General features: G+C 33.0%; 2 protein-coding genes across 7 annotated transcripts; one reads left to right on the top strand and one right to left on the bottom strand.

Moving 5' to 3' along the window:
* Positions 1-430: 430 nt before the first annotated feature.
* Positions 431-10042, bottom strand: LOC127253008 (aspartate--tRNA ligase, chloroplastic/mitochondrial). Its single transcript, XM_051277406.1, has 15 exons — positions 9630-10042; positions 9391-9534; positions 8318-8427; positions 7112-7223; positions 6893-6964; positions 4071-4162; positions 3789-3909; positions 3031-3153; positions 2624-2819; positions 2367-2554; positions 2191-2262; positions 1901-1999; positions 1735-1815; positions 1207-1264; positions 431-957 (listed from the first exon to the last, which is right to left on the bottom strand). The coding sequence occupies exons 1-15, from the start codon at positions 10008-10010 to the stop codon at positions 788-790; spliced, it is 2019 nt and encodes a 672-aa protein (XP_051133363.1). The 5' UTR covers positions 10011-10042; the 3' UTR covers positions 431-787.
* Positions 10043-11741: 1699 nt separating this feature from the next.
* LOC127253092 (uncharacterized) lies at positions 11742-19614 on the top strand. Of its 6 annotated transcripts, none has more exons than XM_051277526.1 (11): positions 11742-11978; positions 13446-13630; positions 13725-13785; positions 13872-13920; positions 14259-14313; positions 14386-14473; positions 15345-15463; positions 16770-16895; positions 17300-17393; positions 19130-19284; positions 19392-19614. In XM_051277526.1, the coding sequence occupies exons 1-11, from the start codon at positions 11795-11797 to the stop codon at positions 19449-19451; spliced, it is 1176 nt and encodes a 391-aa protein (XP_051133483.1). In that variant the 5' UTR covers positions 11742-11794; the 3' UTR covers positions 19452-19614. The 6 variants fall into 6 exon arrangements, with proteins under 6 accessions (XP_051133483.1, XP_051133482.1, XP_051133486.1 ...); XM_051277525.1 differs by having other exon boundaries at positions 13443-13630; XM_051277527.1 differs by having other exon boundaries at positions 11756-11978; positions 13427-13630.
* Positions 19615-20817: the final 1203 nt, after the last annotated feature.

Raw genomic sequence — 20817 nt, 5'->3', positions numbered from 1 at the left:
TTTTAATAATTACTTATTTCAATATTATGTTTAATCATGATATTATGACATATAATATATTATTTATATTAATAGAATACAAATGCAGCACATAAATTGATATGATCTCAAGCACATAAATTGATATGATCTCTCACACAGTTAATTTTATCACACAGAATGTATTGTGTGAAATAAAGACATATGGTAACCCCTCCCTTAATTTAATATATCATATTTATCTTCATATTTGTCTTCACATTGAAAATATTAGAAACTATCAATAAATTATTTATGAAAACGAATGAACAGAATGACTGTCTCACCTAAAGACTAAGTTGTTACGAAAACGAATTATTAATTTATTTATCTGCAAACGAAAATCCCAACGAATATATATACATATATATAATATGCATTCTCAATAAACAAACATATAAATCTCGACACAGGAGTCAATAATTACAATGTATTAAACAGTGTGTGTATATATATATATATATAATGTAGCTCCTTCACCAATGTTCTATCAAATCTTATTTAGAAAAACTCAAGCTACAAAAAAATATATTTTTTAAAATAAATAAATAAAGAGAGTCCATTACCATTTACCATGGATGACGACGATAATAATAATAAAGTGTAAGTAGCAACATACAGATGTAGATAAATTAAAGCAACGCACCATATTTTAACTTTGAAGGAAATCCATCCATCCCTCTTCATCTTTGATCACTCACTCGCATTCCATCACCAGGTTAGGTTCGGTTAGGTTGACATGTATGTCTGTCTTAACAAATCGAGCTAGCTAGGTTGACTGAATCGACAGATCCTGCAGCTGCAGCGGATCCACCTTTGAGGGGGCACGCGTGAGAGCACACTGTGCCGTGGTCGTCTTTGGGAAAGCGATTACATCCCTTATTGAATTCGCCCCTGCCAATAGCATCACCAGTCTATCCAACCCATATGCTATCCCTCCTGCATCGCATTATCAATAAACAATATATATATATATATATTTGATTCATATATTAACTCAGTAATCAATGTAGCTATATATTTAATTCATTCATTCTCTCAAATTATTAATAAACTCCATTTTACATAGGTGAGGTGAAATGTCATATTTGATGGCACGGCATGGCATCGCTGCTGAGACTCAAGACACAATCCGACTGGACGTATAATATATATAAGCAGCAGTGCTTGAAGAGATAGAGATATTACCATGTGGGGGAGCACCCATGTCCAGAGCCTCCAAAAGATAACCAAACTTAGCTTCGGCCTGCACAATCCATACACATATATATAATGAGGAGACTATTCAACTGGAATTTGATGAAGCATGCGATCTGTGAAAAATCCGAAACAGAAATCTTTTCATTTTCCATGAAAAAACTAATCCCAAGCAGCAAATAAAGTCTCACAAATCAGCACAAAATTGTTAAAAACAACACATGAAATTGAAAAGAAAGCATGAGCATAAAAAACTTGACAAAGAACATAAAAAATATAGTTCCAAAAATATCCTTCTGTTATCCCAAGCATTGGATCGAACAGTTGATATAAAGTAAGTACTGCGTTGATGATGCACCTTAACCACCACCGCAAAACATATTGTTTAAGAATTTCCAAACAGCGCCCAGCGATATAAATAGATTATGACTAACAATGTGCACTGCTATTCCAAGAGAGTGAAATTAGAAAGGCAATCTTCTCTTATATGCTTCTGATAATGACAATGAATCAGCTAACCTGTTCAGGGGAAATGTTGACTATTTCCAAAACCTTTTCTTGAACCTCTCGCTTGTATATTCTCAAGCTTCCTCCACCGATCTACCAATAGAAAGTAATCATGTTAATCAAGTATCACTTTGACTCTCTTAACTGCAAGTACTTCAGTGAAATTAGAAGTCTGTACCTCGACTCCATTGTAAACCATGTCATATGCTAAGGCACGGGCAGAAGCAAGGTCATCCTTATCCTCAGGATTGGGAGCCGTGAAAGGATGATGCAAAGCCTGCAAGTAGTAATATCATCTTAAAAATTGTATCACTTATCACCATCACAAAATCTAACTATAACACAAATGGCACAGATAATTCTAGCTCTGATCTCACGAAAAGTTTAAGTGAAAATTGTTTAAACTGTTCAGAAGATGAACAAGGTAAATTTTGAAGAAATGAGATGCCACAAAGATCACACACATACCTCAAGCCTTCCTTCAGATTCATTCCATTCAAACATTGGAAAATCAGTGACCCAAAGGATGGAGTGCCCTGACTAAAATCACAGTTAAGAATCATAGTGATCAGACAAGATATTAACTGACAACTTAAGTTCTGTTGTATCAGTTTCAATACATCAATTTTCGGCCAACTACTTACAGGATCAATCAAGCCCAAATCATGTGCAACATACTGCCGCAGCCGGTCTAAGGTTTTACTAACAGAGGCATGATTACCTACTGCAAACAGTATGAGATCACCCGAACTAGCAGACAGTTGTTTCTTTAAATGGTCTTGGTCAGCAGCATCCAAACTGGAAGCTAGAGCAGGAATCCCTTCAAGGCTGCCTGTAAAAGTAAATATTTACACGCCAATAGTACACCAATTGACAATGCAAATTATAGAAAATTTATTACCATCTTCTGAGACCTTTAAGAAAGGCAAGCCCTTTGCTCCAGATTTAATTGCTTCGTTGTAAATGTCACCCTTTTTAAGAGCACTATTGGAATAGTTTTTGGCTCCGCTGGGAACACATATTGCTTTAATAATGTTGCCATTAGACAAGGCATCAGAAAAAACCTTGAACGAAGAATTCGTGAAAACATCGGACACCTGCACAGAAGCAAACAATAAAATTACTGCAGACCATATGATTGCATTTCATTTCAAAAGATACATTTCGGATCATTTTTATCTTGCTCTCTCTTATCTAAATCATAAGACGTCCCCTCAAGGAAAGTACAATAGTGAGCAAATTCAGATCATTAATCGATGATAAGGGAGTAGGGAAAAAAAAGCAGCAGTCATATCCCAGAGAGATTACATCTTTCAATTCGAGACCAAAGCGTGTATCTGGTCTGTCTGTCCCATATCGTCCCATAGCTTCAGTATATGTGAGCCTTGGAAAAGGAAGTGGGAGTTCGACTCCTTTGATTTCTAGGAAAACCTGAAAAAGTATTTTACAATTAAGATGCCCATCTTGAAAGTTCTATGGGAATCTGACCATTAGAAATTTTAGTATCATTAGGGAATGGAGAAAGGTTTATTGTTTCAATGCAAGTAATTTCTGAAACAGTAGGGAATGGTTCAAGAATGAAGAAACTGATGTACAGAATAATAAATCATTGAGCATATGTTAAGCAATTTCTCTAACTACATCAGAACAAAAAAAGTTATGGTCTTTATGTAAAAACTGGAAGCTCCAGAGATCCACATGAAAGCTCTCCCAAAAGTTGTGCCAGATTAGAAGTTTCATGAGTTATGACCTACAATGCAGCATGCCGATTGCTTGAAATTTTTTAAACAAAAAAGAAGGTGAAATTTATTTCTATAAAAAGTAAAACTATTTATTCTGGGGTTATAGAGTAGGAAAGTGAAAAGAAAGCAGAAGCAAATGAAGGGACATTCAAAGTGAAGTCAGCAGACACTAAAATAGAAAAATCAAACCGGATAAGAGGGAAAGGAGTAAAAAACAGATCAGCAGAAAAATGTTAGTTGAGAACCTTGTATTTGATCATCCTACAATATGTAGATGTACCAGTAAAATACAAAGGTAGAGAATTGAGGATCAATAGCACTAACTTTTCTAATCAAATCTTCATTGAGCTTTAGTATGTCCTCCAGAGGAGTGAATGCCATTTCCATGTCCAGCTGGGTAAATTCAGGTTGCCTGTCGGCTCTTAGATCTTCATCTCTAAAACACCTGCCAAAAAAAACCCATAACATGCCCAGTCATCTGACAATAATTACAACTGATTGAAATCACTACACTAGAAGCATTCCAGGGCTGCTTAAGAGGCATGTGCAGTACATCAAGAGTGATTTACACCAAGAAAGATGAAAATGAAGCAAAAGAGGTAGTACCTTGCTATTTGATAGTATTTATCAAAGCCAGAGACCATTAGCATCTGCTTGAAGAGTTGTGGGCTTTGTGGCAAGGCATAAAATGATCCAGGCTTCATAGAATAACCAAGCATCGTATAAAACAAAGGAAGAAATTGCAATTACAAGAAATCAGTTAGCATTTACAACATATTTTGGTCCTTAATTTATTTAGATGTGATGTGATATGATATGATCTGATATGCTTATCATATATTTAACTTTCCTATTCCTAGAGGCTAGAATATGAACTATTAGAATGGGTCATATGTATTCTCCATAAGTATTCGTCGTGATATATGAAAATATATGCTTATTAAACCAATCTCTAAATTGGTATCAGAGCTAAAGAAAATAATTTTGACCAATACATCTCCTTTGGCCAAAAACCTAGCTGCCGCTTGCTCTCTCTTCCCCTTACATTTCCTCAATCCTTGTTTGTTACAATATCTGAGAAGGCTGAGATCAGTATTCCTGATAGCAAGAAGCAATCCATGGTGATTGTTTACAATATTTCTCTTCCAACTGTCCAGTTGGATTGAGCAAATTACTGTGTGTTTGGTCTCAAATTATGGAGATGAATATTGCTGGCAGAAGGTTGAAAGGATATATTGCAGGAATACAAGTCGCTGCTGCAAAAGACGACGCAATATATGATGAATGGAAGGCTGAAGATGAGCTAGTCAAATATTGGCTCACTCAGCTCCATGACTAGTAAGTTGATGGCACATTTTGTGCAAGGTGGAACAGCTAGAGTGGTTTGGGATGGATGCGGTCAAGTGGAGTTATCTTGATGTCTCGAACTCTTCTCAAGCTAATGAATTGCTAAAGTGGTCATTCCACTCACAGCAAGGAGATCATCCTCAATCAGAATACTAAGGGTTTAACACCATATTCTCGGACCTTAACTTCGAAAGGCCCAATGATATGGAGTGCCAAATGACATCGAGAAGGTAAGGAAACGATAGCTGAGAATCGAATCTATATATTCCTTGTTGGTCTTGACTGATCCTGGCTCAAGTGAGGGCTCAAGTCATGGCTAAGTCTAGAGAAAGCTATTCAATGGTCTGTTGTGAGGGCATTGATCATGCTTGCTTGACGTACTTAAAAGTATGAATATTTATTAAATAAAGCTAGCAACGAACAATGGGATATCTTTAATCCCAACCACCTCGTTGATTCATAAAACCCTAGATGGTCCTTAGGCTTCTACTCAATATCCTAAATTCCTCCAACAAAGATATTAGCGGTTTGTATGAAAATTGAGATATCACACCCTAGATCTAACGTATCATATTCAGGCAGAGTTGTGAGCCCATTCATGCACAATCATAATGACCGACACATGACTGTTGTGAATATTCTTGGCTTATCTTTAGGCATCTCCAGGCAAAGGAATAATGTTCTCTAAATATGTTCATCTAGGTTTAGATGGTAATACAAATTATGGTTTTTCAAGATCCAAGTTGCACAAAAAGTCCACTTCAAGCTATATGTCATATGTTGGCTTATGTTAACCCATCTCCGAGCAAAGGAGTAATGTTCTTTAGACATGTTCATGTAGATATAATTGGTAATACATATTCAGGTTTTTCGGGATCCAAGTTAGACAAAAAGTACACTTCAAGCTATGTATCATTTTTTGGGGACAATTTGGTGACTTGTAGAATCAAGAAACAAATATCATGTCATTGTCTAATGTCGAGGCTGGGTATTGTGCCCTTCATTATGAGCTTAAGGTGCATACTTAGTTCAAAATCCTTCTGGGTGAACTAGGTTTTGGTTCAAAAAAAACTGAGTCTATGACACTACCACATGATAACGCAGCAGTTATTGAGATTGTGTAATTCCTATAAAGCATTATCAAACTAACCATTTTGAACTCAATAGAACCTACATTAAAGATGATCTTGATTCTAGCAAGACAGAGATTCCATACATCAAGGTTGACTAGTAACTTTTTTTTTACCCTGCTTTTTACAATTCAATATCCTAACTTCCTCCAAAAACATATCCTAACATCTTTCATCCAAAACATCACAACCGCTACTTCACTTCAAAAAAAATATATAAAAATAATAAAAAAAGAAAATAACACAGTCACACACAAGTAAACAACCACAAGAATACAAATCAACTAGCTGGCGTAATGGCACCTGGAGTTTCTAGGGGGGGTGTTCCATATGGCATTGTCCAAGTAGGGCGGGGGTGTAATATCTATGCGCAACTTGAGGGGAGAGTTAGCATATATAATATTTTCCTTATTTTATTTAGATTTGATGTGATATGATATGATTTAATATAACTACCATATAAGGTTCAATTCATAGAAGAGATCATATGTATTATAAATATTCACCTTTTCAGCCAATATCTATTCAATCATATAAACATAATGACATGCAAAGAAAAAAAATATAGGTTTGTTTACTTGAGGTTTTTTTGTTTTTGTTTTTGTTTTGTTTTTTTTTATGTTTTAAAGTGAAATAATGGTGCAATGTGATGTTGAAGAGAATTTTGAGAGATTGAATAGTAAAAACTTGGGAAAAACTCGAGTAAACAAACCCTAAGTCTATTGCAATAACAAAAAAATAAGAACAAAACACCAATGAACAATACTTTTCATCAGCTCCTTGATACTAATTTGAGCTCTTTGTGGTTAATAGAGTCTATGGTCGCCAATATTGAAACTATGCTGCCCATGGCAATCAAAACATCTTTAAAATTTCCTTTCTAATTAAATTAAGGTGAGAATAAGCATGAGAACATAGATGAAGTGAAAGTTCAAAATTGCATCAACATACCTGAATCCTTGATGGCACTAAATAATCCCTTGCACCTTCAGGTGTAGACCTAGATAGAATCGGAGTCTCAATCTATCTTAAAACCATTAAAAAAGTCAGGATCAACATAAAAATTATTAAAAATACATAAAATGTTTCAGTACTTTCTCTTTGATAAATATCACTATTGCAGCATTTATCATAATATTAGATTATTAGAAAATATTGAAAATCTTATACCTCCACAAAACCATGCGTGTCTTCAAGATATCTTCGAATGAGTTTCATCACTCTATGGCGCAACATAATATTGGAGGTCATAAGAGGACGCCGCAAGTCAAGACATCGATACCTGACATGTAGGTGACATTTTAGTTAGCAAGCTTAATATAACTGTCAGTACTCAGCATAGAATTCTTGAATTCTTAGAAATAGTATTCCTCCCTTCTGTCTAAAGCAAGTTCTATACTTTCCCATAAAGCAACTATTATGAATTTATCTATGGCACTAACACTAAATACAAGGCTCACATTCCAAAGTTCACGCATAAGATAAACTAGAAAGGGGGATTTTACTTCATAAAGATTAAGTGTGTTCATTTGTATCTTTTTTTTCCAACTTTTTACTATCCAATCTATCATTTTCCCTCAAAAGATACTACATTCAACACTTACTTTTCATTCAATACATCACATCCAACAACTATATTCACATCAAAAACATGTGTGTTTTGCTATTGGAAATGATTTTTTTAATTAATATTTGATTTATAATATAATATATATGATTAAAATAAATTTAAAATATGTTTAAGAGTTTTATATCTTAGTAAATAATATATAATATGAATATCATTTTGTGGAAAATAAAATGTTTATGATATAATACTAATAAAAACATATATATTTATATATGATTAACATAAATTAATTTAAAAAAAAAAAAAGAAAGTTTTGAATGATAAATGAAAAAATTTGATTGGGTCATACATGATACAATATTTGAAAAAAAAAAAGGTAAGAGCATAGTGCCAACTTAAATCCAACTTATAACCAAACATACTAAAAAATGCACAAATTGGAGCATCCTGAAATATGAGGGCAAAAAGATCATATAACAAATAATAGAATCAATAATGACAATGACAAGATTATGACCTTTCCTTATCACCTCCAGCCAGGTACCCCAACCAGAAATAAGCACACAACACTACTCGGGAATAAAGAAAAAAAGATATTATAAAAAGTCAAATAGTAATGAACAGAAAAAATATTGTTGATTCAATCCACTCAATTCACTTCAGGAATGGAGAATTCCGACGTTGAATAAAAGTATAAAACAATCAACTGTATTTATTTGAAAATTCTTACTTAGAAAATTGAGAAAGAGAGGGCAACATAGCAGTTAAGAATCCAAACTCAAGTGACAAAATATGAGATCGATTACCTTAGTCTGATTTCCTCTTTAGTTGAATCTTTTGCATCTTCAGCAGAAGTAACCAAAAATGGCAACTTAGATTTCACTACATTCAATATATGGACTTGTTTTGCAGTAACCTGTCAGCACAATAGGCACTCAAAAACATTAAGGGCCCAAAAAGAAAAAGGGAAAGAAAGAATAGGATTACATTCTCAAACATAATGAGCTACGTATTTTTACCAACAGTGACCTGGTTAAGTTTCTTAGATGATTCATCCGCTACCCTAATTGTGCATACACACAAATGCGGCAAGAGTGTAACATATATTGCTTCTAAAGCATCCTGACATATATATATATGTGTGTGTGTGTATTATACAATCTACCTTCTACTGTGTTTGATACAAAAGCCCACATTACAATATACTTCACGTTTCAGCTTCACACAAATACTATAAAATGATAATAAATATAAAAACAAAATCAAACTGGGCAGAAATATCTTAAGCAAGTAAAAATCGTTTCAATGAGTTAGCATTACAGGAAACTCCAGAACTTCATTGAGTTGGCGTTACAGGAAACTCCAACATAGTCAAAAATTTGTATACCTCAGTTATGCAAAAACTATAATGTGTTCTTTTGAGAAAACACACACACACACAAAAATATTAATATATCACACACATTCATTATTTTTATATTCCCTACACAATTCTCTATACCTTACATCAAAAATTTCCCCTTCAAATTATCTAACAGAACTTTTTAAATACATTTTTGTACTACACAATCTAGAATTGTTCCTTTAAAAACATCACATGAAGCACCAATTTTCTATCCAAATAAATCACTTCCAAACTATTTTTACCTCAAAGCTCTAAACAACAAAACAAAGTCAAATCACAAGCAAAAACACCATAAATTTTGTACCAATTCATTATTTGTGCCTCAATTTAAAAAATTATAAATAAAAAGCGCATTTCGCAGGAAAAATAAAAAAATAAAAGAATAAATAAAAAATGGATCATTCTAATTAATATGATTTGCGTATGCTTATTGGATCATTCCAAAAAAAAAAATCATTGCAAGAATGGTTCCACCTCTATGAAGCCTGTCTTCATTTTCTTATTAATTGACTCCTCAGGACGCCATCTAACTTGGCCTTCCACTGCGATTACATATTCAATCCTCAAGTCGTTCACAACAGAATGAGCCTCAGGAAACTCGTCTGGCAGCGTGGTAATCTAATCATACAAAAAAGAAAAACATGGAATTCAGATAAATGAAATTAACTAACTAATCAGGATTAATGTAATGAAATGGTAAAAGATTAATAAACCTGAACAATTCCAGTATGGTCTCGGAGGCTGAGAAAAGTGAGACCGCCGTGGACACGGTGGAGCGCCACCCACCCGCAGAGTCGCACCTGCTTTCCAACATCCAATTCAGTCAATTCTCCACAGAAATTTGTCCTGTTCACCCATTCAAGGGAAGTTGCATTTGCACGAGAGGCAGTGGAGGAAGAAAGAAGCTCTCCGGCAGTTGGAACGCCAATAGTTTCGGCCGAAGCGGAAATCGAAAACACGCGTTTCCGAAGGAATATGGGAGATATACAAGTGGCGCAGCGGTAAGTGGTGCGCAGAAGTGGGAAGGATGTTCTAAAACAAGATTTGGTGCAGAGGGCAAACGCCGCCGGGAAGGGGCGGAGGAGAAAGGCCATTGCGACGGCGAAGAATGGAGAGAGTTCTGCGGAGGAGGGAGGTTTAAGGATTAGCGAGGCCGGTCGAAACCGGAGGTTCCAATTCGGTTCGGTTCCTGTTTTTGCCGAACCGTAAATCACCGTTCGAACCGGCGGTCCAGTAATAAAAAAAACTGGTGCGGTTGCGGCCTGGCGGGCGGCGGTGGCTGTGCGTGTGTTGATTTAGGGCGAAAATATTGATGATTTGTTTATCTGCAAGATTTCGATTTTGAATTTTAGTTTTGAAAAATAAAATTTTAAATTGAAATAATTGTTTGATGTGATATAAATATATATTAATATAATATTTTAAATGTAAAATTAAATTTTAGTATAGTATAATAAATAAAAATTAAATGTTTGATTTAATATTTTTGAAAAGAAAAAATTGTTGGAATAGTAAAATTAAAAATAAAATTGTACAAGTAAGCACATCCTTTAAATAAAAAGTGTGCTATATAAATAAAATAATTTATATATAATAATTAATTATAGTAATCATTTTAAATTTAAAAAAAAATAAATTTTTTTTAAATTTTAAATAAATTAAATATATTAAAAATAATCAATAAATAAAAAAGATAAATATTATTAATTTATTTATATATTTTTTATTATATAATTTTACATTAAAAAATAATAAACAATATTAACATAATAAAAATTATATATACAAAAAATTATTATTTTATATTTTACATAATTTCAATAGAAATTATTCTTTTTTTAATAAAAATATTTTTTTTAAAATCTAAAATATAAAAATAAATATTGTATAATATTTTTATAATTTTCAATAATTAATAATAAAAAATTTCATAAATGTTAAATTAAAATGAATAAAATTAAATATTTTAAAAAAACGGATATCAATATTCTTAATTGTTATTGTAAATAGCTAATGTCAAAAGTTCTTTTACCAAAAACTTTAATACAAACCAACTAACTGAACCCACCCTAAATGTTTTATTCTGCAATTACTTCATTCAACAATACTCATATTTTTATTAATCAATAAAATACCCATATTGACTTTCCCGTCGGCTTATTTAGGTTCGGCCGAGGTTTACCAGTGCGCAACTTTCGAACAGCGGCTGCGGATTTCAAGTTATCTCAAAAAAATAAAAATAAAATAAAATACCCATATTTTTAATTTACTAAAAAACAAAAAGAAAATGTACATCCAACTACTGAATACAGTATTAAAATTCAAATTCAAATCAAAACTTGTGATAGTGATATTCAAATTATGGGTGTGTTTGTTTGGGGTTTGGATTTTGAGTTGGGATTTGAATAGTAAAAATTTTGAATTTGAATAGTTGTATGATGTGATATAAACAGGTGTGTGATGTTTTGAATGTAAAATTAATTTTCAGTATAATATAAAAAATTGAAAAATAGGTGTTTGATTTGATGTTTTTGGAAAAAAAATTGGATAAATAATAGAATTTTGTTAAAATTGTACAAACGAACACACTTTACAGCACATTCTCACGTTATTAAACAACAAATTCAAGTCAAAACTAAACTAAACAAAATCTTTATTAAAAATTAATTACTATTTTATATAATTTTCAAATTTATTATTAATAAATAATATAAAATATCTATATAAATATAATTTGAATCAAATTTCCTAAAATACTCATTTCAATTTAAAAAATAAACAAATAAAATAAAATAAGAGAGGGTCTTCGTTGTAATGACCAAAATGGAGCAGTTGCACCCGAATTAGACATATCGCCAGCGTCCTCACCAGGGCACCCATGGAAGTAGCCGTGCCTACATCTCCGGGGATTTCACCGCTCCAACTGGAAGATTGCATGGAGGAGTTGTTAAAATTCACCCTACTTTCTTCCATACATGGCAAAATCCACACCGGCCTCTCAAATGAGTACTGCGCCAACCTCCTCAGAGAGGACCCCTCCGATCCCCTTTCCACTCGCACCGGTAAAGCGCCTCTCTTTACGATCGCAGATTGTTACAAGCTTAAATGAGAGATGTGCGTATGGCGTGTGATAATGCGTCTGCTATAATTGTGCTGAAGGAGTTTGATTCAATGGGCTGGTTGATGAATGAAATTAGTTTCCGATTGGCCTTCCCAATCTACTTGTCTCTTGTGTTTGCTTGATTTAGCACTAATGAAGTTTTATAGCATAGTCAAGGGGATTGATAAATGAATCTAAACTGTGACTAAAAAGGAAAAAGGAGCATGCTGAGGTTCAACGACTGATATTTAAATGGCAGCATGTTCTGTAAATTACAATAGCTCGTCAAGAATTGAATAAGTCTTTTTGGGGATCAATTTGTTGTTAATGCAGACATATTCTTATGTCAATATCCTGGATTTTATTTTATTTTTTATTTTTGATCAGCAATATTCTGGATGTATTTTAGTTGTTCGAAATGTGGTTGAATCTGTTTCTCTCTCTCTCATGTGACCCTTATCATTTTATTACTTTAAATGGACATTTTTAAAAATAGTTCCGTAAATAATTTTTTTTCGGCTAAAATGGTCCTCCGGTGCCGTATTCGCCACGTTGGTCGCCGATGCTGATGTGCCCCTAACAGGGCTAATATGTTATCGCCACGTTAGTGACATGTCGGAGGACAATTTAGCAAAATTTTGTTACTTGTGGAACTACTTTTAGACATGTCTATTTAAAATCCTAACATGATAAAAAAATTAGAGAAATGAGACTAAAAATAGTTTATTTATGTAAAATAAAAAATAAAAAAATTTCACGTGTCGCTGATGTCGCATCTACGTGCTGATGATATGCAAGCACCACGCCAGCAATGGCGAGCTAGTGTGGTGAGTCCGGCACCAGAGGACCATTTTAGCAAAAAAATTTTACTTACGATATTATCTTTAAACAGGGTCCATTTAAAAGGGGACAAATACAACACTAAAAATGAGTTTACCCTGTACATATATATAGCATGCTCTGTTATCTAGTTTATGATGTACGCTAAGTGTTTTTCTACTAGCACCTTAGATATGCGATTATATTTAATTATGCCAAGCATCTAATTTTTCTTTTATGTTTATCCCTGTATTCACACTTCATATATACAACTTTCTATCACTCAATTTAGTGGGAAAAATACATTTTAGTTTCCAAAGAGTATTATACTTATGAGATTTGTATATATTTATACTTTTTGAGGATCAAAACTGCAAGTACTTCAGATTTGATGCTTCATTTGTTGAAGAAAAATAATCTCTTTGCTCAGAGGAGCATTATACTTCTAAAGGGACAAAGAAAACATTATTAAACCTTTCATTGTCTTTCATATACTCAAACTTTTCTGTTATTCCCCTTTGAGCTTTATTTTACCTTAATGTATTAAGGTTTAAGAGTTTCATTAGCTCTGCAAATTTGCTAATGGTTTAGGGCCACGTTTTGTCAGAAGATACTGGAGGAGTTCCATCACATCCTTTATACAAGCACCTAGCATCATCGTTTTGCCATATTATACATTCTGGAGCCTTGTCTACAGCATATAATGAACTTAAACCATTGCATGAAGACCATTGCATAAAGAAGGAAGATGAATGGAACAAGCTGTTTCTGGAAAAGGGTTCTCTTCTACAAAGTGTAATATGACAGCTGTGTTTCAGCAATATCTTTTCTTTCTTGGATGATTTAAAACCTCCTCGATTCTAGTTAATGATGGGCTTGTGCATGATAGATGCTGGAAAAAGTGAGCTTTCAGCTTCATGTTCAGGAGCCTTTCTTTTCTCAGCTGAATGGTATTTGTTCGGTGGTTTTATCACTTTATGCTTTCTTTTTTTCATATAGCCTTGCCATGTTAAGTAAGCATTATCCTTGTATGCAGATGAACTCAAAACAGTTGAAGGAAGGTGTGCTTCTGGTAATTACAATAGGTATAACATGTTTTCATATAATTGTCATCCAGCTCTTACTGAAGTCATGCCAAAGCATGCAATCTTTCTCTGCTAAGCAAGGGGACCATTCACATTGGTTTCCACGCCAACTATTTAACACCTAGGTGATCTGGTCCAGCCTGAGGATAATTAAATACAACCATCTCTGAAAATTGGTCACAGCATAAATGTCAACTAAATTATTCTTTATTCCGAGAACCCTTCAGATAGAAGCATACCTGAAAATGTTGATATTCTGCTAGCTTTTGTAATACTTTAGTTATTATGGTTGTTGTTGTTTTGGGTTGATAATAATCTCTTTTGCTTCTTGGTTTTAGTATCCAGTCTGGACATTTACTACTCTTCAACAAATGCTTGATCCTTAAAGTTCAGGTGATGTGTCTCCTGCTGTATCTTTATATGATCATAGATGAATCTTTTGCACTAATTCTCTTTTATTTTTAGGATGTACGGAAATATGTCTCATTTCATGAAATGCTTACAGCAGAGACTCTTTCAAAAGTTCTCCCAGGAGTAGCAAGCATTGAAGAAGGTAGTAAGGTTACTGGATACAATTATGATAAAGAACTTGCAGTATTATGAGTTATCTCCGTCAACAATGGTGGTAATGTTAAATTTGTCTCATTTCAACGATGGTACTTTCTGGCAATTTAAAAGTGATTACTAGCTGTCATCATTTGATTAATTTGGGGTCTTTATGTGAATGTATGCTTGTTTGACATTAAGTACTTCCCATGTTTAAATTGAGGGAAGTATCAAGAACCTAAAATGATATATTTCTGTAATTGAAACATTGCATTTCTGTAAAATAAATCTATTCTTTGATATGTTTTGTTTCAGGATATGCTTTTTATGTGCTGTACTTGTTGACCAATATAAATATCCAAGTAATGTGTCAGGCTGTATGAAATTCAACTTCTTGTTTGTACTGCTCATGATAACTTGCTTTTTGTTGTTCTTGATTCTTATATTGCTGAAGAATTTCGGAAAATTCAGGCAGTTATCAACTTCATCTCTCATTTAAATTGAACTGCAACCTAATCTTAACTCAATAAAAGTTCATCTTTTTGTACACTCCATGAAGGAGGATAGATTTTTGGACTATATTACAGCACCAAGTTTATGTAGTGTACCCATTGTTTAGTTGGACCTCTTAGTTGATATTATTTTAGAGCTTCTCAGGAAAGTGTCATTTGCTGCCAGCCCTCTTGTTGTGAGTTCAATATCTGAGCTTTTTGTGGTGAACTTCTTTTCTTACTTCAATTAAAAGTATATGTTTCTTGAACTACTTAACAAGTTATTTCAATGAAAATCTTACTGGATGATAAGGTAAATAATTAGATAACATGTTAATCCATTTACTCTTCCTGGATTCTTTATGATTGATAATTGATTTTTTTCAGGTGTGCAAATCTACAGAAATTTCTATTCAGAAGAAAAGGAGAGTTCTAATGGAGTTCTTGCTATATCTGTTACAAAACCAACTTCTCAGCTTTATGTTGTTATGGCCTCCATACTTACAGTAAGTGTTCTCAGAAACCTGCACTGTTCTTTGGTTTCTGTTTCTTGATTCCACAATGAGAAGTGATAGTATGTACACTATTCTGAAGATTGACTCTAGACCTAAAATTATAAAATTCATGGAAGCATCTCACAATATTCTGGTGTTGAACTTTGGCACCCTTTTCCACATGGTTGTTAGAGAATTAAAAAAAAAAGTGGGTGGAATCGTAAATCCCATAAAAATTCTCCTATTGTTTTTTTCATTCCACGAAGAATGAAAAGATAGAACTTTTTTGACCCTGTACAATTTTCGTAGACACTACATTGAATTGCATTGTGCATGCACTTGGTCCTACATGGATTTATATATTATTAGTAACAGAAAATTTGAGATTTAATATTGAAGATGAGTATCCACATGAAGCATGCCGCAGCAGATGTGGCACATTATTAAAAAATTGAGTGATCTCATAGTACAAGGGGACATGGCAGAGCAGATAAACATTGAAAGATCAATCATGAATTCTACTACTGGAGAAAAACCATGGCTTAGAAGATTAGCTCGACCTAAGTAAAAATCTCTTCACAACCCCAAACACTGCGGGTTTGTTTTTTTTGAGTTTGTATCTAGGTTTTTATTATCTGGATTATGCATTTTTCGAAAAAAAAAAATGATACTTTTTTTTTTCCTCATAAAACATCACATCAAATAATATTTTAATTAAAAACCCAAACTTCCAAATCCACTCGAGGCTGAAAAGAAACACACCCGCAGCATTTTTCAAAAAGTCTGCCAAAATTGAAAATAGGACATGACGTTGGATCTTGAAAAACCTATGGAACCAAAATTGTCATTGCAGGAGAGATCTTATAGGAATTTTACTGTTTTGCCTACAAAACTGCTTTATGAAGCCTTTGGTATCTTCTGCTTGTAATAACCTTTAGGCATTTAAGTTGAGTGAGTCCATTAATGTTGACAAACAGAGAGATCTAATTCTCAACAATAATGTCTGAATCTTGCAGAGTGTGGTATGTTATTAACATATCAATCCCATTGTAAAAGTGCAATCCTATTGCATGAAGGGGTTATGTTGAAATCAATATTTGTGAAAATTACTTAGGTGTTTTGTGTCCCTTTCTGATGATTTTAGTTGTATATTGGCACAAATGGCACAATGAGATGTAAAATAAATGTCAAAGTTCATTATATTCTTTGATACAGTCTCTATTATTAAGTACTTTGTGTTATATCATCATTTCCTTTCTGTAGCATATTCTCAAGAAATGTTTTGCGCATAAATTATTTGGGTTTGTTTATGTTGTAGGAATTGAGCTATGCTGGAGTTCAAAAATTTCTGGGCTTTGTGGAGACTACGGCCACGAACCCAAATTTACTTCCTCCCCCGATATCCACTCTGATGTCAGCATTTTTAATGCCACATAATCCTGATGTATGATTGTATCTCAGATGACTAGATTTTTACTAGCCCAATTCTGGTTATATTTGTGCTCCTTGTTGTGATATCCTGAATGTGACGTTTTTTTTATTTTGGAAGAAAGCGTTAACAACCAAACATAGCTCAGTTTTTCTCCAGAGATTTTATTTTATTGGATACATTATGGGATTTGTGATGGACTTTTGATCTTTTCTTCACACTTTTAGTCATGACATCTCTGGCAAATCCCAACATTGAATTTATTGAGCACATGCATAGTTTTGGGTATTATTATGAAATCGCCAATGCAAGAAAGGGAATGTTTTTCTTATATGTTTCCCTTCATGGTGGTCCATTTCATATTGTGATGTATAACTTATCTTTTGGCTATAAATGTAATGTCTCTTTTTTGGCTCAAGGTTAAAGGTTCAGCTTTGACAAGTGGTGCCAGGGCACTAGCAAAGCATGTCGATAGAAGCAATGAAAAATACTGGGGTACCTTACATGGAAGTGGTAGATTCCTTTGCTTATGACACGATTAAAATTTCCTTCTAGTCCATATAAATTAAAAATAGATTGCCATTATGTGAATGTGAAAGCTGGTACAAGAGCATGGAACTCTACCTGAGCAAATGCTTTAACCATGGAAGTGACTTAGGTATCAAACTAAAATAGTCTGAATCATACATGTTTTTCTCTCTGCACAGCTCTCTTTGTTTTGCAATGAGAACCTGAGGTCTTGGAATTTTTATTTTTTTTTCGAAATTGTTAGTAGTTTAATAACCTTTTATCTGTATTTTTATTTATTGGTAGTAGCAAGAAGAACAAACCCTATAGTAGTTATATTTTAGTCAAGATGCTAAAACAAACATTTCATCGCCAATCATCTTGGCTGTTTACAAATTGTGAAGATTTTGTAGCATCATTTTTAAGAATTAGCTCATTAATCCTATGCTATTTTCTGGACTTGAGGCTCTAGACGGTAGATGAACCGAGTCATTGAAAGGGCATACTATTTTTAACAATTACAAAGCAATACAGCTTTTGCATGCCCTCTATGTATTTTTTATTTCTTTTTACTTTTTTGTTCATATCTAGAATCATTTTTCTTGCTCATATATGATGTATATTTTGGCATGGTTGCATGTATTATTTATAGTGGCATTTCTTTGGTTTAATTCACTTTACCCGACCGAGTTTCTAAACCTGCAACCATCACCTCTAAATTCAAGCTTATGAGTTTTCTTCATATAACACCTAGACACCTTAATCCAATCCTCAATTCTATTTCTTATTGTAGACCCTGGGCATATTCACTTAAAGTAAATAGAATGAAAATAATTTGTTTGGTAGATAAAAGGGACCCTAGAGGAACTGATTTATCTCATCAGACTGTTTTATATGAACTTTTTAGTTGTTTTATACAAATTTAAAGTTTTACTATGCATAAAAAGCATGTCATTAAGTTTGATGAAATCATATTATTAGTGGTTATCCTTTATGGAAAACTTGGGTTAAATGAAAATGTGTAAGTGCCCGTGTTTAACAATTTCTCAGTTGACAGATTCTCATCAATCATCACTTATTTGTTGTGTGCCATTGCTGTTTCTCCTTACATCATGGGATATTTCTTGTAATTAACGTTTGTTTGGTTGTGATTTGAAATACAATGTTGATTTGAGTTTTTGTTTAAATAGTATTTTGATGTGACGTTTTGTGATAAGATATAGTGTACTTTTATTGAAAATTGTGTAGATGAATAGTGGTGTTCTTTTATTTGAAATAAAAATCAAATACACTAGATTTGAGTTAGAAAATTTGTGTACAACTGTTTTAATTCACGGGTACCTGAAATTTTGCTCCTCTTATTACCTAACACTATGCAGATATATTACCGTAGATTTTGACTCCCGGGATTCACCTTCCTTGAGTCTTAAAGAAAAAAAAAACTAGAGGTGAATAGACACTAAGAAATTCTAACATACAGCATCAAAATAGGCCACATGATCCGTCCCTCGCATATGCATTACATAAATCATCTCAAAAGATAAAGCCATCATCTGATAATTCCAAATTTTGCCAATCAAGAAAATAGGAAAAGACAAATCTATTAACTGACTGATAGCGCATTGTGCGACAATGGTATGAATAAAAGCAAGGTATGGCGATATTTTGTGCTATTTTTGGGACGGCATGCATAGATATATTTCAGGCTTCTGTGCTTTTTCACTTTCTACATATGCCTGCAGACTTAAACAAGAATCAGCATGCTATAGATTCGATCACTGGCCTTCTAACCGACGGCTGCTGGTTGAATATGCACATGGTTTCGCCACATGGAACAGTGTTTGAAGTAAGAAACCGGGATGGCTATGGTGCACGGTGGTCTGCAGATGGATCCAAGGTATGCTCTGTATGCAGATTATTTATTTAGTTTCTTCGGACCATGATTCGTGCAATGATAGAGATTAATCATACATGAACCCCAAATGCCACATGTATCTGCTGCAGTTCATAGGATTTCTTGAGCCGTACATGTTGGACGGGCACTCAAACCGGTGGAGGCACTAGTTCACTACACCCTCAAAATGAATCGGCATGCCATTATTTTCAAAATCCATTCGACCCCATTTGCATGCTCTGCATAATAGTTTTTATTCTTCGGGTGCGGACTAGGTAAACCTATGGTTAGCACAATGTTGTTTGTTTTTGAACGCCAGATTCATGATTTTGAACAGGGTGGGTGGGTGGGAGTTATTTGAAACCTTAGTCCAATATGTATATATTTTTCCATTTCTATCTATGTCTCATCAAGGGGCCTTTTTTGAAATAATGACACTATGAAATGTTGGAAGGCAGGATTCATTGATTTATTGTATTTGTTGTGCAAAAAGCATTTTGATATAATCCTAAGGCACCTGCAATAAAGATATTTATAAAAGTACTTGGGACACCTGGTCCGCAAGCCACACAAAGCCGAGCGTGTCGGGATTGCAGATTGACCCAGGTCAACACTGAGTCCGGAGACTTTCAGGGTTCACCCACTCTCATGTTACTAGCAAAATATTTAACTCTATAGTTTTTTTAATAGGATTTTCGAATATTAAATCTATTTAATTTCTTATTCAACATCGATCGAGTATTAAATTCTTTCCGACTCATATTACTATTCGGATATTACAGTATTTTTATATTACTTTTTATACTATTTTGCCTCTATCTTATATTTTATTTAATTTATTTTTATAAATATATATTCATATCAATTAATTTAATTTTAAAATTAAATATGAAGAAAAATATATCAATAGATTTTGAACGCATTTATGCGAAATAGGTCATAATTTTGGAAATATAAAAAATTTTGTTAAATAAGAATGGCTATAATTTTGAAAATATGAAAAATTGTGGAATTTTGTAAAATTACGAATGAATTTTATATAATTTTATCTTTTATTTAAGTAAAAAAGAATCTATTGTAATTTAACAATGAAATTATAAATAAAATTTATTTTCTATTTTTAGTTTCAAAGTTGTATACTCCATACTTTTTTCAAATAGTTCACTCCATACCATTATGCTATACTTAGGGTCGTATTAGGTTGTGCTATGGGTAATATAAATTGTCCATTCGAATTCGATCTGAACCTAAGTCGAGTTCAAATTGATCTGATTTAATTTCAAATTACCCAAAATTCGAATAAATCGGACAAAAACAGACATGAAAACTTAAAAAGATAAATTGACCTAAAAAAATTTATTTTTATTTTTTATAGTATTTTATATTTAAAATAATATAAATATTATAAAATAAAATAATAATATATAATTTTAAGTCATTTGAAATACGAAACACTATTTTATTTTTATATTTTGTGGTATAAGATCAACATGAAATTCGATTCGAACGCATCACAATTTTTTTTTTGGTAAATTG

Source organism: Andrographis paniculata, unplaced genomic scaffold (assembly GCF_009805555.1).
Source record: "Andrographis paniculata isolate CXL003 unplaced genomic scaffold, ASM980555v1 Contig49END, whole genome shotgun sequence".
Classification (NCBI taxonomy): domain Eukaryota; kingdom Viridiplantae; phylum Streptophyta; class Magnoliopsida; order Lamiales; family Acanthaceae; genus Andrographis; species Andrographis paniculata.
Note: the sequence above shows the minus strand (reverse complement) of the source record. Positions and strands in the feature narration are given on the sequence as shown.

Bases quoted from the DNA above. Each gene is read 5' to 3' on its own strand.
- LOC127253092 (XM_051277525.1), top strand. From the start codon at position 11,795: ATGGAAGTAGCCGTGCCTACATCTCCGGGGATTTCACCGCTCCAACTG. The intron at 13,631-13,724 runs GTAATATGACAG...TGTGCATGATAG, and splicing joins AGGGTTCTCTTCTACAAAGT to ATGCTGGAAAAAGTGAGCTT. The intron at 16,896-17,299 runs GTATGATTGTAT...TTTTGGCTCAAG, and splicing joins TAATGCCACATAATCCTGAT to GTTAAAGGTTCAGCTTTGAC.
- LOC127253008 (XM_051277406.1), bottom strand. From the start codon at position 10,010: ATGGCCTTTCTCCTCCGCCCCTTCCCGGCGGCGTTTGCCCTCTGCACC. The intron at 2,820-3,030 runs GTAATCTCTCTG...GCTTCTGTGCAG, and splicing joins TTGGTCTCGAATTGAAAGAT to GTGTCCGATGTTTTCACGAA. The intron at 958-1,206 runs GTAATATCTCTA...AATGCGATGCAG, and splicing joins CATGGGTGCTCCCCCACATG to GAGGGATAGCATATGGGTTG.